At 56.4% G+C, this 18,249-nt stretch overlaps 1 protein-coding gene across 1 annotated transcript; it reads left to right on the forward strand.

The window, feature by feature from the left end:
- Window positions 1–774: 774 nt before the first annotated feature.
- On the forward strand, window positions 775–16,947 carry BPIFB2 (BPI fold containing family B member 2). The gene is made up of 15 exons (XM_008141230.3): window positions 775–883; window positions 3,018–3,111; window positions 5,022–5,126; window positions 5,876–6,022; window positions 7,355–7,415; window positions 9,581–9,641; window positions 11,872–11,963; window positions 12,207–12,392; window positions 12,616–12,669; window positions 13,188–13,362; window positions 13,873–13,936; window positions 14,088–14,133; window positions 14,897–14,960; window positions 15,281–15,357; window positions 16,868–16,947. Exons 1-15 carry the CDS (start codon window positions 775–777, stop codon window positions 16,907–16,909), a joined length of 1,377 nt encoding a protein of 458 aa, XP_008139452.2. The 3' UTR covers window positions 16,910–16,947.
- Window positions 16,948–18,249: the final 1,302 nt, after the last annotated feature.

The following is an 18,249-nucleotide window of genomic DNA, read 5'->3' on the forward strand; positions in this document are numbered from 1 at the left end:
AGGGCTTGTCTGGGGCTGGCAGTCCACCTGACCCAGGAACTGCCTGAGGTAGGACTCAGGATGGGCTGGCACTCTTCCAAGGAGGAACCTCAACTTCTCCATCTGTTCAATGGGGACACTACTTTCAACCGCCTTCTGCAGAAGGGCCCATCCCTGCTCTTGCTGTGGGACTCTGGGGAAGTGCTCCCCACTGGGACTCAGCCCTCATTCCCGCCTAGCTTCCTCTCCCCGAATTGGACACAGATCTGCCCACTTGGCTGGGCTGGGGTTGGGAGGGGCAAGAGGTGGTGAAGAGGCCCACTTCCTGGACAAGATGGGGACAGGAGCCACCCCAGGTCCTCCCCTGGCTGGGGTTGGACAGCTGGACCCTAGAATGGGCTGTCACACTGGCATCAGGTGACCCAGCCCTGGGCCCCAGGGTGGTGGCCTGGGCTTCAGTCTCCCCATCTGTGAGTCTCCCCATCCTCCTCGGCAGGGCTTGGGTCCTGCAGAAGCCCCATTTTTCTGTGTGGCTGTAGGCAAGGCCATGTCTTCTCTGGGCCTAGGGGCCATTTCCAAACCAGATCCCTCGTGGTTCCTGACCAAGCAGGCTGGGGAAGGTGATTCTTCCAATGCAGAGACGCAAGCCTGTGCGTGGGGCCCGGGGTAGGGCTGGGATCACCATTCAGGGCTTTTGACCTCTGGCTGGGAGTGGGATCTGGACAAGCTCCCTGATGCTTGTCTCCACCCCAGCCCGCAGATTTTTTGGGGGCAGCGGCCAGGACAAGGACTGCCATGGCTCAGGCATGCAGGCTGGGCCTGCTGCTGGCGCTGCTGTTGCCCGTGGTCGACGCCTCCTTGCCGAGCACCGTGGTCAGACTCAACAAGGCGATGCTGAGCTACGGTAAGAGATGTGCCACTGTGCTGTCCCACGTGTGTCTGTCACGAGCATGTGCGAGTGGGTCCATGTCAGCATGTATGTACAATTCTAAGTGTGTGCATGTACCTGTGAACTCAAAAGCCCCCGAGGACCCGGATCTTATCTGTCACGGTGTCCCTGGCTCCCAGTTTCTGACACAGCGCTTCTCAACCAATGTTACGTGAATGCATGAGTGGGGCGTATGTCGTGCCCCATATGCAAGTGTGCTGCGTGATTGTGCTCACGGGCCTAAGTGGGGTAGGCGTGGGTCAGTTTGGCAACTTTTGCTTGTGTGTGTCTGTGTGTAAGTTTGAAAATTCATGGAGATGTATCCACATATGTACTCGAGTGTCGGGTGGGTGCCTAACCATGGGCATGTGTGCAAATGCCGTGGTGCATGGAGGTGAGTGTGGCTGCGCGCCGTAAGTATGCATGGGGGTGTCTGTGTGTACATGCGTGCTGGGGAAGGCATGTCTAGCACGGCACTGGGGGAGCACCTGGAGTTAGATCCCTGCTGAGCTCACAGTGAGAACTATCCCCTCACCCGGCCCAACCTAGGCCTCTGTCCTATGACCCCACCCCATCCCCTGGGGAAGGCACAGTGAGGAAACCTAGGCTCAGGGCGGGACCAACGCTGCCCCCCAGCTGCCCCTGGGAGGCTTTCGAGGTCTTGAAGCTGGGTTAGGGGTGAGACATCAGAAGCTGCTTCTCCTGAGGCCAGACTACAGGGTGAGGGACTCGGGCCAGAGAGTCGGAAGGACGGTCAGTGGCCCCGGCCACGAAGCAGTGAGGCAGTGGCTCAGGGAAGCAGCAGGGTCCCCTGGTGCGGACACAGCCTTTCAGCACCTTGTATCTGGGCAGATAGGCAGGTGAGGAAAGGGGTCAGTGATCCGTGTTACAGTGTGGCTGGCACGCGGCCCCAGGCACGGATGCCTGCGGGTGGGGACAGGAGGCCACTGCCCTCCGCCGGCCACCTTTTCTCCACCTCGCCCATATGAGCCTCCTTTGTCCAGGAGCCTCCAGGTGCACCTGCCTGTGTTTGTTCTGTTCTGGGCGGAAATCTGGCAGGAGGCCCATGCCCTACACACCTTTCCACGGCCAGGCCGCCTGGCTTCTTAACAGGGTCCTCCATCTCCTGCCAAACCCCCTAGAGGTCAAGAACGCATTGTAGAGGAGGTCCAGAGGCCTGGGTGTGAGTCTCGGCTCGGCCACAGAGGGTCAGACTGGAGAGTGGGGCATTGGGGACCTAGAGACCACTGCCTTTATGCTTGGGTCTGGGGAAACCGAGGCCCAGAGGCCCAGGGACTTCTCCAGGTCCCACAGTGAGTCTGAGCGGAGTTCGGGCATCTCAACCCTTCATTTGATGGTGCAGTACAGGTGTGAGGAAGCCCAGGGCCTTGGGCGCCAGGTGTTTCAGCCCTGATCTGACTTCTCCTCTCCAGGTGTCCTCACCTCTTGGTAAACTGGGCATCATTCAGTACCTATGGCATAGAACTGTGAGGAGCAGCCTGGCACAAAGGAGGCACTATAGAATGGCAGCCACTGCTATCCCAAAAAATACACAGCAACGGGGAGAGCTACCATTAATTGTGTGCTGAGTCGTCACAAGGACCCTATGGGATGGGTACCATTATAATCGCTGCAAACTTAAAGGCAAGGAAACTGAGGCACAGAGCAGCCACACAGATAGTAGCAGAGCTGAGATTTGCACCCAGAACCTGAGGGACTCCAGAGTTCTCAGCCTCCAGCCCTCAGACCTTCCCGCCCCTGTTTGATGGGGAGGCCCCTTTGTTTGGGGCTCCAGAGGAGGTGGGACCCCATCAGAGTCTTGCAAAAGGCCAAAGGTTGTTATTGTTTCTGAGGAGCAGCGTAGAACAAGTAGGATCTGGAGAGACAGAGAGAGGGGGAAAGGCATGCCTTTCGGGCCTGGTGTGAGAAGTCCACCCGAGGAGGGCTCGTGGGGAGGCAGCTGGCCCCCCATCCACCCACTCCGTGACAAGCCTTCCCCTTCCAGTCTCTGAGGCCTCTCTGCTCAGGCCTCGGGGCAGATGGTGGGTGTTGTGGTCTCCCTGGGTGGCTCCGGAGAGCAGCCTAACCTCACCCTGCTCTGGCCTCACAGTGTCTGAAATGGGGAAAGGCCCCCTCCAGCAGGCCCTGCAGGTCACTGTCCCGCATTTCCTGGACCGGAGCGGAGAGGTGCTCCAGCCCACCAGGTGAGTGCTCCCGTCCTCCGGATGAGGTACGCCCGCCACGAGGCGAGCAGTCCCACCTGGCAGGTGCGTGCTCTCACCACCGGGAACACTGGGAAGATTGCTCCAGCCTCCTAGTCTATAGGGAGTGCTTCCCTCACCAGGCTAGCTACTCCCACCCACTAGGTGAGTGGTCACAGGGGGACTTAGGAGATGGGCCCCAGGTGGAGACATAGGGGACTTGTGCCTCTGAATTGGTAGATTTCTGCCGCGAGGAGCCAAGACTGGGTCCCCAGAGCTGGCAGGACTCTTGGCTCCTTCCTCCGAAAGCTAGGCACTGAATTTAGGGCACAGGCCTGAGCCTACTTTACCTCCACACCCCCGTGTAGTGCAGAGAGACTCAATGACAGAGACAGGGAGGGGCTGGGCCAGTTGACCCCATCCATGTGGGCGCACAGACTCACTCTTGCCAGATCTTTGGATTCCCAAGGGAAGTTATAAAATCTATCAATCTTTGAATGATGGCAACTAATTAAACATTTTTAGACTTTAAAACACTGGGTGGGTAAAAGAGCAGCTGGAGAGACCCCCTGTTTGAGGCCCTACGGCTGGTTGGTAATGGTGGAGAACTGGGCACGACATCAAAATCAAGATTCCTACATGATTTGTACTCTGGTGACACCACAGACAGTGTGCTGCTAGCCTATCTAATAAAAGAGTAATATGCAAATTGACCATCACTCCAACACACAAGATGGTTGCCCCCATGTGGTCAAAGATGGCTGCCCCCATGTGGACACAAGATGGCCAGCAGGTGAGGGCAGTTGCGGGGGGACCCAGGCCTGCAGGGGGGAGCAGCTGGGGGGGACCAGGCCTGCAGGGGAGGGCAGTTGGGGGGGACCAGGCCTGCAGGGGAGGGCAGTTAGGGGCAATCAGGCTGGCAGAGGAGCAGTTAGGCATCAATCAGGCTGGCAGGGGAGTGGTTAGGGGGTGATCAGGCTGGCAGGCAGAAGCAGTTAGGGGCAATCAGGAAGTCAGGCAGGCGAGCAGTTGGGAGCCAGCACTCCTGGATTGTGAGAGGGATGTCCGACTGCCCGTTTAGGCCAAATGGGCAGTTGGACATCCCTTGAGGGGTCCCAGATTGGAGAGGGTGCAAGCTGGGCTGAGGGACACCACCCCCCCCCCCGTGCATGAATTTCGTGCACCAGGCCTCTAGTATAAATATAATGCTAAGAGTCCTTGCTTGTAGATGTGGGAACACACCTAGGGCGGTTGTCAAGTGAAAAGATTCAGGTTCTAGGCCAGCCTGTGGCCTAAGGATGGAGGGATGTTACCCAAGTGCTAACAGTGAGAGTTTCTGAGGGTGGAGTTTTGATGTGACTTTTAAAATTTATACCATTTGTAGTGTCTGAATCACCTGCCCCTCACTACTATGCAGGGAAAAAAATGACTTTCATTTAGAAAAAAAGAGAAATTTTAGGCTAGTTGAAAAGTGCTGAGCAATCAGAACAGACAGCTTTGAAGGGAGTGAGTTTTCCGTTGCTGGAGGGCTCCAAGCCCAAGTGGTTGACTGGGATGGTATAGGGGGGAGTTCTGCCTTCTGTGGATCTTGAAGTCTTTCTTTCCCCACCTTCCCAGCTTTCTAGACCTCAGTCAGACACTAAAATCCCTCCAAGACCTGAGAAGTCGTCTCACCCAATTCCTGTCCAGGGCTAGGGTCCTCTCTGCATCCTTTTCTTACAACCGGGCTGCCCATCCATGGCTTGCATGCCCCTAAGACGGAGAACTCACTGCCTATCCCTCACCCCATGTTTCCAAAGGCGTTCTTTATAACATCGACAGTGTGGATGCGGATATGGCTCAGAGTACCCACCCCAGAGTCCATTCCATGGTTTCATGGGAGCTGCCTTGTCACCTCCACTCCTACCCTGCAGGGTCCAGATTCTGAACGTCCAGGTGCTCCGCCTTCAGCTGAAATTCGTTGATGATTTTGGGGTACGCTTGTTTGCAGCAGCCAATTTTACTATCAAGGTCTTTCGGTGAGTGAGTCTCCTCGTAGCGGGGGGCAGGGAAGGAGGATTTTCAGGGACAATCAGAGTCATTTCACTTTTCCAGCCCTCAGTTTTCTCCTCTGTAAAATGGGATGAATCTTCACAGCAAGACTACGAGGGTTGAAGTGAAGGGATTCGTTGCTGTAATGAAAATGACGCCTCCCTTTCACAGTGCAAGGCACATACGAGGTGCTCAATAAACATAACTATTAGAATTATTTCTGTGCATCAGTCACTGCATATTCATTTAAGTTTCAAACTACGAGCTGGGCCTTCAGAGAGATCTCTTACTGGTATTCTGACTCCTCTGTCCTGACACTACCATTTTAATTAGGCTTCCTGTGGGCCAGGCTGCAGGAGGGTGTTTTCACATGACTACCTCATGGAGAACTCAGCACAGCCCTCGAGATCGGTACCCCCAATCTTATGTCCACTTTTGCAGAAGAGGAAACTGAGGCTCGGCATGGGGAGTGACTGGCCCAGGGTCTTGTGGTGAGAGTTACGGGGAACCAGAGTTCATACCTATCCACTAGGTATAGGTGTGACCCCGAGTAACGTCTGTGACCCTGAGTGGAGTTTGGGGCACTCAGGTGGGGTCATTTTGTGCTGAGTGGGGGTCCTGCCTGTATCAAGTCGGGGGGAGGCAGGCTTGGTCTGTGGGTTTACAGGATCTCGCATGGGTCAACGGGGGCTCTGCTGGGCGGTGCCGCTGGGGCTCAAGAATGGCATCTCCGTAGAGTCCCAGAGCCCCTGGAGCTGGTCCTGCCCGTGGTACTGCTGGCTGATGCCCGTGTGGACCAGGGCTCCATCGGGACCCCCGTGGTCAGCATCTCCTCCTGCTTCTCACTCTTCAACAACGCCATCGTGTTCGATGGCAGTCACAGGTGGGTGCCTGGGCTGCGGTCATTTATTGAGCTTCCTGCTCAAGCCTTCATCCAATCGCCACCACGGGCCTAGAGATCTCCAGTGTCACACCTGTTTTATGGCTGAGCACACTGAGCCTCAGAGAGGGGGAAGGACTTGCCAAGGTCACACAGTGAGTATGCAGCCCCTGCCCGTGTCCCCTCCGCCTCCCGGCCCTGCACCATGTGACAATGCACACAAACATACTATTTTTGGAAGGGTTCTGGGCTGATGCCTCTTTTAGGGACTGCAGAGATGGGGAGCCTGAAGCTCAGGGGGACTGGCTCCTGCCCAGCTCTCACCTGTCCTCACCTACAGCTAGCAGCAGCTCCCGCCTCCTGAGCGCCTGCTGTGTGCTGGGTCCGGTCCAGGCCCTTTCTGTCTCACAGTAATCCCACCAGGAGGGTGCCAGTATCGCCCTCATTTTGCAGAATGACAGACTGAGGCACAGAGCAGTTAAGTGACTTGCCTCAGATCACACAGCTGGCCAACGGTGGAGTTCAATCCCCCACAGGCTGACTAACCTACGGCTTGGGAATCCCCTGCATTACGCCTACACCTTCCCACATGTGGGCAGGGCTCACTGAGGTGGGTGAGCATTTCAGAGGGACTTTTTCCCAGAGAAGAGTTGGGTATAAATTCATTCATGCTTGTGTCCCATGATCACCATTTGGAACTCAACATCCCTTTGCAGTCCTCCCGGGTGGTGGCTGTTCACAGAAATGGAAACCCCGAGGTGGATGGCATTAAAAGCACAGATGCCATTCTTCCACCTCCCCCAGGGGCACTTGAGTGAATTTGGGCGGCAGCTTGGAGCAACATTTTAGCAGGTTTCCTAGGAATCCCTGTGGAGACACATTAACTTAGACCCATCTCTCATTGCTCAGAGGGGACGGGCCCAGAGCCAGGAGAGGACTTTCTAAACGTGCCGCAGAGAACTGGAGCCCACGCAGGCGGCAGCCCCCCTTCACTGGGCTCCGAGTGGCCAGGAGCCAGGTGGCCACAGACATGGCGGGGCCCAGCTTTCCCAACGCCCTGTCTCTCTCCCCCAAACGTAGCCTCATTTTCACATCTCAAACCTTGAGCCACTTCCAAACCTTGAGACCAACGACCTCTTCTGTGAGGCTCAGTTTCCTCATCTCTGGGGGCACTTGTGCCAGCACTGTGTCCAGCCCCTGGCAGGTGTGGAGTGGGAGTCACTGGCCCCTGACCGAGGGGAGAGACTCCGCTCCCGGACTGTGGCTCTGCCAAAGGAGACAGGCCCAAGCGCACTGGCCGGGAGCTCAGGGGCCTTGTCTGTGTCTCTCCCTTAGCGCGGCCCCTGCGCTGCTGGTCCGGGTGCAGAAACACATCAAAGCCGTCCTGCGCAACAAGGTAAAGGACTCCTGGCGGGTCTCTGGGGAAGGAAAGCATCGCTGTCCTCAGCAGGCGTGTGAATGCAGGGGGATTGCAGGCACAGGGGGAGGCAGGCACAGGGGGGAGGCAGGCACAGGGGGGAGGCAGGCACAGGGGGAGGCAGGCACAGGGGGGAGGCAGGCACAGGGGGGAGGCAGGCACGGGGGGGGGGAGGCAGGCACAGGGGGGAGGCAGGCACAGGGGGGAGGCAGGCACAGGGGGGAGGCAGGCACGGGGGGGAGGCAGGCATAGGGGGGATTGCAGGCACAGGGGGGAGGCAGGCACAGGGGGGAGGCAGGCAGGCAGGGAGGGGGGGAGGCAGGCACAGGGGGGAGGCAGGCACAGGGGGAGGCAGGCACAGGGGGAGGCAGGCACAGGGGGGAGGCAGGCAATGGGGGATGTAGGTACAGGGGGGAGGCAGGCACAGGGGGGAGGCAGGCAATGGGGGATGTAGGTACAGGGGGAGGCAGGCACAGGGGGGAGGCAGGCAATGGGGGATGTAGGTACAGGGGGGAGGCAGGCACAGGGGGGAGGCAGGCAATGGGGGATGTAGGTACAGGGGGGAGGCAGGCACAGGGGGGAGGCAGGCAATGGGGGATGTAGGTACAGGGGGGAGGCAGGTACAGGGGGGAGGCAGGCAATGGGGGATGTAGGTACAGGGGGGAGGCAGGCACAGGGGGGAGGCAGGCAATGGGGGATGTAGGTACAGGGGGGAGACAGGCACAGGGGGGAGGCAGGCAATGGGGGATGTAGGTACAGGGGGGAGGCAGGTACAGGGGGGAGGCAGGTACAGCGGGGAGGCAGGTACAGGGGGGAGGCAGGCACAGGGGGGAGGCAGGCAATGGGGGATGTAGGTACAGGGGGGAGGCAGGCACAGGGGGGAGGCAGGTACAGGGGGGAGGCAGGCACAGGGGGGAGGCAGGCACAGGGGGGAGGCAGGCACAGGGGGGAGGCAGGTACAGGGGGGAGGCAGGCACAGGGGGATTGTGATGGTTGCTGCTTTTTTTTCTTTAGAAGGCCCTGAGGGGGCTCCTCGACTTTCCCCATGAGAGTAGAAAAGAGGTGTCCAGGGCAGTGATGGGGAAGCCCAAAAAGGGTGGGGTTGGGGGTGGCAGGGGAAGGAGGCTCATTCTCTTGGGCCAGCCCCTATTTCATGCAAGAGTGGGGGATGGGGACAGTGCTCTTGGGGCCACGTGGCTGTGAAAATGAGGATGGACAAGGGCATGGGCCTGGAGCCAGATGTGGCCGAGGTTCGAATTCCTCTTCCCCTCAGCTGTGATCCTTGGACACAGGATCCTTAGTTGCCTAACCTACCTCTGCCCCCGATTCCACACCTGGAAGGCAGAGAGAGGGGCTGGCTGTGGGGTTAAGCGCATTAACATCCATGGAGAAGTTGGGACAGTCTGGGCGGTGTGAGTGATGCTGTCACTGTTACTATTCTAGCTCTTGTCATGAGCTGCCTGTGGCTGACGTGGGCCCACTGCTGACAGAGAGCCAGTGCTCCATCGCTGCCCCTTCCTACCCCATCCCCACCTCCTTTAAGAGGCAGGAGTAGAGACTAAACTAACCCTTTGTGTGCCATCCCCCCATCTTGCAGATGAGAAAACTGAGGTTCGAGGGCGGAGGAGGCACAGCCTGACCTGGCCCTCTCCTGGCCATGCCTGGCCAGCCTCACCAGCTCTAGCCTGGACCAGACAGTGGCCACCCCAGGCCTTGCAGTCTCTCCCCTGCCTCACCTTCTATCACAGTGACCCTAGCTTAATACGCTTCTCTGGCTGCCCACTATGCCCAGGAGAACACTGGGCTCCCTGGCCTGCCTCCACCATAGGTAGCATCCTTCCACCAGTTGGTCCTCTATGCAGCAGGCTCCCTGCCTCCATTGCCCAGGCCCTGCTCTGGCCACCTCTGCTGTACTCCACAGTCCTGTTCTTTCCTCGATACCCAGGGGCCCCAGCTTCCCCTCTGACTCTCTGGTGCTTACATGAGGTGCCTGAAGATGCCCACTGGTGGTGGGAGGAAGGCAGGGATTCCAAGCCTTGGGGTCCAGTTTGGGGAGACTTCCAGACTGGGACCCTAGATCCTCCCGACTTGCCTCCTCCAGCCCTGAGTGCCGCCCCAACCCAGGCTCCTCTGTCTTGTCGCAGATGTGTCTGAGCGTCTCCAACCTCGTGCAGGGCCTCAATGTCCACCTGGGAACTTTAATTGGTAAGACCTGAGAGTCTCCTGACATCTGAGACCCTCTGAGGCCCTTATCACCCATCAAAATCCCCCTCTGGGTCAGGGTAGACTGCTGGGAGGTCAATTGTAGGATGACTGAACTATTATTATTATTATTATTTTATTATTTTAAATATATTTTTATTGATTTCATAGAGGAAGGGAGAGGGAAAGAGAGATAGAAATATTAATGATGCGAGAGAATCATTGGTCGGCTGCCTATTGCACGCCCCCTACAGGGGATTGAGCCCACAACCTGGGCACATGCCCTGACCGGGAATCGAACCATGATCTCCTGGTTCATAGGTCGATGCTCAACCACTGAGCCACACAGGCCAGGCTGACTAAACAATTATTGATGGAATCTGGGGGGAATCTCAAAAAATTCTAGAATGTCTGAATGTTTAGTGCATGTATGCGTGTGTGTGTGTGTGTGTGTGTGTGTGTGTGTGTGTGTAGGGTAGTACATGCAATTTGCAATGGCCTCCTCCCCAGTCTGGAGAGTCAGAGACCCCTGCTCCCCTGGTTGTGCTCCCACATCTCCCACATTCTTTGCTGGACTCTCTATCTCTCCCCCTTTCAGGGCTCAGGTCCTTATATTCCATTTCCTCCTGGAGGTCCCACAGGCTCCTCCCACTCAGCATGTGCTCAACAGAACTCAAGCTCTTCTGCTCCCAAGTGCCCCTCTCCTGTTTCCCCTCAGGGGCCACCACCGTCCGGAGTCACAGCTCCTTCTCTCCACTTTCCACGAGGCTTGTCCCACCTCTGGTTTTCCCAGGGGTCCTCATTACCAGGGAGTAGTAGGAGCGTACTAGCGGAGACCCTGTCTTAGGCTAAACCCCCAGGAACAGATCCTGAGATGAGGATTTTAGTGTAAGTGGGTCACTGGGGGTGGTCCCAGGAGCACTGGTTGGGGAGGGGAGCAGTCAGACAGGGGAGGCCTGTTAATGAGCAGGCACCGCCCTTGGGGAGCTCCTGACACTGAGTAGCACACCTCTAACATCCTCCCCGTGTGTCTACCAGCTCCCACCAGTCACTGGTCTCTTCCCCACCACCCCGCACCTTCCCCTCCCTCAGACGAAGTCCCAGGTGCTGGCAGCCACAAAGCACAGTCCACTTAGAAAGGTGGCCACAGTTCACCTTAAACAAGGCTCCATCAGGACCTCATCTTACAATCTGAAACTAAAAGCTATGAAAGCAGGTCAGCCTCATTTTCTTTTTAGCAGTTTAAATATTTATCAATGTTTAAGAACTATCTGGCAATCACCTGCCTACCCATCTCCACACAGATCAAAGAAAGCATCCTTGTTGACAGGTTCTCAGGGAGCCCTGCACACAATCCAGGGCTTCCTCTGTCCACCCCTCGCCCCCTGCCCCCTGCCCCCTTCAACCCCCGCTCCCCCGCCCCCGCCCCCGCCTCTTTGGAAGCTGCTCCTATCTGAAGCACACTTTCTCCTGTCCGATGGCTTTGCCTGGGATTCTGGTGTTTCTCCCATGCTGCTGTCATGGACTGCGAGGTCCAGAGCTGGTGACTATTGGCAGCTGCACTTGGCAGTTGGTTTGCTTTGCCTTTGAGACAGGGGTTTGCATCTAACACGACCCTGGGGCCGGTACTGTGCCCTTTGAGTGCCTGTAGGAGGCAGTGTGATTAGGGGGAGAGAGGGTAGCTTCTGAGTCGGATGGACCTGGTATACAATCCTGGACACAGCTGAACTCACCAAACTTTGTGCGCACACACGTGTGTGTGTGTGTGTGTGTGTGTGTGTGTGTGTGTGTGTGTACGTGTGTGAGAAATGGCCTCCTAACCTTACAGCTGTGGTGAGGATAGAACGAGAGAGTGTAAGTCTAATGTCTGGACCTTGGTAAACGTGAACTCTCTTCTTTTTCCGTGGCTCCTTCTTGCCTTCAGCAGGGGGTGTTTGTACCTAGTGTGATCTGTCTCTTTCCTTCTAATCTGGGGTCTTCAGTCTTCCATTGATTGGGAGAGCGGACACTAAAACTGTCAGAATTGTGTCTAAACTAAGAATCAACAGGTGGTGAGTGGCCGAATCCTTGGTGTGTGCACTTTGCAACTTAAGTTTGCTTACTCAGGGGCCTTTTCCCACCGCTTTTGTTCCTTGGCCTGGGTCTGGCTAAACAAGGTAGTCAGGTGGTTGAGTTTTCTGGGTAGATTAGACTAAGTGTGCCGTCTATTCTTCTTCATTCTGGTTTCATTCAGGCCTGAAGCCTGTGGGTCCCGAGTCCCAGATTCGCTACTTCATGGTCAATAAACCCACCATCACGAAGGACTACATTTCCTTGGATATCAACGTAAGTGCCTCCTTGCCATCCCAGAGCAGGAGGCTGGTTGCCTCTGGAGTCCTTGGTGTTCTGGAAGATTCCTAAAAGAGCAGGGGAGCTGAGGAGAGAAGGTCTGGAATGGCATTCCCGGTGTGCACAGGACACATGGCATCCTGGGCTGGGTGGCATCTCAGAGGCCGGGTTCTGTGATGGAGCCCTCTCATCTCCCTGCTGACGCCCCGCTGCTTGTTCCTTCTCTCCCCACCCCCGTAGGCTGTTCTCTTCCTTCTGGGCAAGCCCATCGTCCTGCCCATGAATGCCACCCGCTTTATGCTGCCAGAGCACGTGGGCACCAATGGTGCCATGGCAACCGTGGGCCTCTCCCAGGACCTGTTTGACTCTGCCCTCCTGCTGCTGCAGAAGGCTGGTTCCCTCAACATGGACATCACAGGAGAGCTGGTGAGGGTCAACCTGCTGTCTGGGGCATGTGGGGTAGGTGTGCCCCTGTGGTCCAGCCTGGGGAGACCCCCCACAGAGGCCAAAGCATGGGTGGGTGAGGTGGCTGGAGCTTTGGGGCCAGAGGGAGGCCGTTAGAAGGTTTAAATGAGGGTTGAGGGGAGGCAAGTCATGGCTTGGGGAGCTGCCACCCTAAAAGCTGTCATGCGTGGGGGACTGATTTCAGAAGTCGGATGACAACCTGCTGACCACCTCTGTGCTGGGCCAGATCATCCCCGAGGTTGGTAACATTTCTGGTCATTTTGGGAGTCAAGACTCAGGATTGGGATGGGGGACTCTCTAGGCTGTGGGATCTCTGCTGGCTCCTATCTATCCCAAGTGGGGTTCAGCTGCACCCCCTCCATCTCAGGCATGGCCCCTCCTGCTCAGACACCATGCTATTTCCTCCTCTATGGAGGAATGCCCACGCACTGTCTCTGCTTGTCATGTTCTTTCTGCTTCCATTTCCTTACCCATCTTTAAAACCACGCCTCGTCTTGTCCTGGAGGCTCCGGGAGCTTCCATGGCTCCCGAGCTTCCCTCCCTCCTGGCACAGACTGCACAGGCCATGCCTCTCTTTATGCTTATCATCCCATCAGACCCGCATGCCTGAGGGCAGGGGCCTCGGATGGTCCCACCCCTGAGAACCAGTAATGTACAAATGATGGCTTGATCAGCATCAGAGGAATGATGAGTGGAGAGCCCACCCAGCCTTTGCCGCCAGGTGGCCTCCTCTCTCTCTCCCCGCTGGCTCCCCAGGTGGCCCGTCAGTTTCCTGAGCCCATGCCCGTGGTGCTCAAGGTGCGGCTGGGTGGCACGCCCGTGGCCACACTCCATCCCAACAATGCTACACTGCAGCTGCAGCCCTTAGTGGAGGTCCTGGCCTCGGCCTCCAACTCGGCTTTCCACTCCCTTTTCTCCCTCGATGTGGTGAGTGAGGTGGGCTGGGTGGGGCTGGCAGGGAGGGCGTTGATTGTCAGGGAGACCTCACTTCCTGCCCCAGGCTCCTCATTTGCTCTGCTCTATCCACACTGGTCTCCTTGTTATTCCTTCAATGTTCCAGAATATTTCTGCCTCAGGACCTTTGCACGGGCCATACCCTGTGCCTAGGATACTCTTCCCCTGGCTCTTGCTAGGGCTGGCTTTTCTTCTTTCAGGTTTCAGCCTAAATGTTGTAGCCTTCCTCTAGGTGGCCTTTCGGGACCACCCTGAGAAAGATGGTCCCTATCAGCCCGCTGCATGCCACCACTCTGCCTTCATGGCACCCACTACTTTCTGAAGGGATTCCATCTGGTTGCTTTGGTTATTGTTCACCACTGGCCAGGGAAGTGGGGGACCTGAATGAGTGGGGGCATGGGTGGGAGGTGGGGTCACTGGTGGCCAGCTGAAAGGTCTCACTTGGCCCTGTGCCCTTTGACCCTGCTCTCCCCACTCACCCAGGCAGTAAACCTTAGCCTCCAGCTCTCTGTGTCCAAGGTGAAGCTTCAGGGGACCACATCTGTGTTGGGGTAAGTGAGGCCTCCTGGGCCTAGCAACCTCAGTGTGTTCCTCTGTGCAATGGGCTCACAACTACCCATCACAGAGCCTTGGATGTTGCAGTCATGGTACTGGGGTCGTGGGCACCAGGTCCCTTCCTTAACCCTCCTGCTTCCCTTTCAGGGAAGTCAAGCTCACTGTGGCCTCCTCCAATGTGGGCTTCATTGACGTAAGTATGGGGCCGGGGTCTCCAGAGTGGGGCAGGCCATGAGCCTGGGAAAGGGGTACATGTGTTCGTGTACTTGTGCACGCATGCATCTGTGTGTGCTACCACAACCAGGCTTCCTCCTGGGGTGCTTGGCGACAGTGGTCAGTCAGAGTCCACCCATCGACAGTCTTTCCCATGATGCCTGTCAGCTGGTCAGCCGGTCAGTCAGCCTTGGTTCTTCAGTGAGGTCAGTGTCAGTCAGTTGGCCTACCTGTCACTCTGCCTGGTGGTCGATGACCTGTCAGCCCAGGAACCACTGAAACCATGGGTAAACTGGACAGGCCAGCATCCGATGGTGTTGGCTGCTCCGTCCGTCACGTGACATGGCTGGGCCAGCAGCCACCATGCATCCCTTTGTCCGTTGGCCTGCAAGTCTATATGCTCCATCGGTCTATCGATCGGTCAGTCCATCTGTCTGCCAGTCAGCACCAACAGGGCAGCCAGTCCCCATGAGCGAGTGTCAGTCGGTCAGGCGCTGGTCTCTCAGCCTCCTCTCAGGCTAGTGGCTCCTGGGTGCCTAGTGCTCAGAAGGCTGACCCGACCCTGGGGGTAGCTGGGCTCTGCCTGAAGCCAGGACAAGGGTGACCTGCCCTCCTCCCTCCCCCTGTGCCTCTGCCATCTATGCGTTCATCGGTGTGTTCATGTGTGGCCTGCCTGTCCATCTCTCCCGGACCCTTGCTGGGGTGGACCTCGGTCCTCCACTTCCCTGGCTCCGCGGCTGCAGACGGATCAAATACAGGCACTCGTGGGCAACGTGTTTGAGAAGCCCCTGCTGGACCACCTCAATGGTGAGCCCTGCCCTCCCCTCCGTGTGGTCCCGTTAGACCCCTCCTGTCCACCCCCATCCCAGGCCCCATCCGGCCCCTTTCCACCTCCCAGGCTCAGAGGGTCAGAGGGTGGCCACTGGAGTCCAGCTGCCTCTGTGCACATCTTGGCTCTGCTGTTTAGCAGCTGTGTGATCTTAGCTTAATTCCTTTCCCTTCCTAAGACTCCATTTTCCCTTCTGTCAAGTGGGTATAAACATGAGGACTTCAGCACAGACCTGGTTCCAGGCAGTGCTCTGTCACTGCCTTCCGGCTGAACTTGGTTTCTCTTTTCCTGCCTGTAGCTCTCTTGGGCATGGGGGTTGCCCTTCCCAACGTGGTCAACCTCCACTACGTCACTCCTGAGGTCTTTGTCCACCAGGTGAGAGACGGTGGTTGTGACCAGAGGGGCCTCCTCAGCCTGTGGAGGGAGGCTGGGCTTCGAGACGTGGGGATCACCTCGTTCCCTCTCTTCCCGCTAATGCAAACAGTGGGATCTCAAGGTCAGCCAGGCCTGGGGGTGCCCCCTGCTTCTGCCACGACCACCCCATGAATCCTTAGTTGCAATGAGATGGAAAACCCAGGATGTCAAGAGACACTGGTGGGAGGGTTTCACACACCCTTTAGTCCTCATCAAATATCATAGCAGGCCACAATCAGGGGCCTTCAATGTCCCTTGATTCTGTGCCCTGGGTGGTTACAGCCCCTTTGGTGTCTGGGGAGGATGACAAAGGGGCTCCTTCTGGCTTTGTACATAAACCTCTGCAGGCTGGATGGGAGAAGGAACTCTGGAACCTTCTAAAATCACTTTCCTTGATCAGAAATTGTGGGCCCAGAGTGAAACTAAATCAAAACAGCTGCCTGAGTGAGATCCCACAGCTTCTTTCTATTTCACCTGGGACATAAAAGTTTAATATTCCTCCTAATTTACTCAACAAGACAAGCATAGGACAGAAAGCTTAGCCAAGGTCCCTCAAGCCCAAAATCTGTATGTTATTCACCACCCTCCTCCCCAGAGAGGATATGCTTGTTGCTTAAGAACTACGATCCGAAGGCACTTGTGTGATCCACCTCCCTAAGAAGGAGCACAGAGAGCCAGGGCTACTAGTGGGGATTTCCCCAAGGTTTCTCTAAACAAGCATGGTCAGTGCTGACCCACAAATCCTGGCAGCTGATCTTAGGTCAAAGGTCCCTAGACCAGCGCTGTTCGATAGAACTTTCTTCAAGGAAGGAACTCTGCACTGTCCAACACAGTAGCCACTATCAGCCACTGGGCATATGTGGCTCTTGGGCACTTGAAATGTGGCCAGTACAACAGAGGAGCTGAATTTTACATTTTATTTAATTTTAATTAATTTAAATGTAATTACCCACATGTGGCTAATGGCTACCATATTGGACCACATGAGAGCTACAGATGGGTAGGGACTTGGTCTGGCTTGTTGTCTGCTGGGTCCCCCAGCACCTGACACAGGGCTTGGTTCACAGTAAAGGCTCAGTGAAGATTTGCCGAATGAGTGAATGAATGAATGATCAGCAGGCCTCCAGGACATTTCTGCAGTGCGTTGTAGAGAGCAGAGGACCTATGGGGAGTGCCTGGCTCTGCTGGGAGACTTGGATTTGGAGGAGATACTCAATGGTCTGGACTCCCAATCATAAAACAGAGATGGTGCTGACCATGTATGGAGGGCTCTGTCCGCGTGGTCTCACAGCATCCTCATAGTAGCATTTTTGAGGTGGGTGCTGTTAGTGACAGAGTAGAAAACTGAGCCCAGAGACACACAGCAAGAGTGACAGAGCGTGAACTCAGAGCCAGGCTGACGGGGTAGCTGGGGGTCCTACAGGTCCTTGTGTGGCCTCTGACTTGGCTCATGGTTTTCTCTGCCTTGCAGGGCTACGTGGTGATATCCAGCGGACTCTTCTACCTAAACTGAGGCAGGACCACCGGGAGGGCTGAGTGGGCCAGCTGTTTGCTCTGGGGACGCTCTTGCCTCAAGCCACTTAGGAAACCGAGGCAAATCCACACCCAGTCCTCTCCCGCCAGCTGGATGGCCCAGGCGGGGTTGTTTAATCTCTGCTGCACGCCTGGGTTCCCCTCCTTCACTTCCTCCCATCCTGCCCCTCCCCCTCCTTTCTCCCCTCCCTCTTTCCTTACCTACCCGCTCCTTCCTCCTACCCCCTTCTTAGTGGGGAGCAAATTGCTTCTCCAGGCTGTACAGACCTATCCCCTCTTGCATTAAACATCTTCCCTTGAGCTGCAACTTTCAGCCAAGCCCAGAGAACTCTTTGCATAACGGGGGCCAGTTCTCTACATGCAGTCCTGGGTCCTGTCTCTCCTTGGAGCCCCCAAAACTGCTCAGAAGAGGAAGAAGATATGACCACATCTCTATTGACCTCATCTGTGGACTCCATTACCTCCTTGCCCAGGGGAGCTCATATTTTGAACGAGGACCCTGGAGAGCAACACAGATGACCTGGAAGTTTCGAATGCTACAGTGACACGTTAAGCGCTGGGCCTACCTGGTGACATGCCCCATGCCTTTCCCCCTCTACAGTGTCACATCCATCTTGCTGCTAGGACCTCACAAGAGCCCTGTGAGTCAGGCAGGCAGGGTGTGGAGTCCCATGTCACAGATGCGGGAACGGAGGCCCAGTGAGGAAAGAAATGCACCAGGGGCTCCTCACCACTGGTGGCGGCTGATCCCTAGGACTCTTCGATCTTCCTAGAATCCAGACATAAAATGTCCAGTTCTCTCTTCCATTCACCAGCACCCCCACCTGGAGTTTGTCCTTGAGTCATGAGCCTCAGGTGACAGGGACTTCCTGCCTTCTCATGTGGCTTCTCCATCTTTGGTTTACTCTGGTCATGAGAGAGTTGTTTTTTTTTGTCTGAAGGAGGCAGGATCCACCTCCTGAGCCTGAGGCCTCACTGAACATGTCTAAGTCCCTTTCCCTCTGGAAGCTCTACGAAGTCAGTGGGTCACACATGATAGGATGGCTCAGGGCAGACCGAGGGATGCAAACACTAGCAACCAAAGCCCTGTGGTTTTCTCCCTAGCGATAAGCTAATCTCCTAGATTCAGGGCTCATGCTTTATGCTTCCTGGGGGAGGAAAGGGTGTCCCAATTTCCACCATCAGAAAGCGAAATCGTTGGTACTGTCTGACACTAGCCTCTCCCCCCGTATGCGTTATAGGCTCACCCCTAAAGTCTCAGTGTGAGACTGGCTGGGGGCTTGGACCAGCCCAGAGGCTTGGTGGGGAGGAGGTGATGGG

This window comes from Eptesicus fuscus, chromosome 12 (assembly GCF_027574615.1).
Source record: "Eptesicus fuscus isolate TK198812 chromosome 12, DD_ASM_mEF_20220401, whole genome shotgun sequence".
Taxonomy (NCBI): domain Eukaryota; kingdom Metazoa; phylum Chordata; class Mammalia; order Chiroptera; family Vespertilionidae; genus Eptesicus; species Eptesicus fuscus.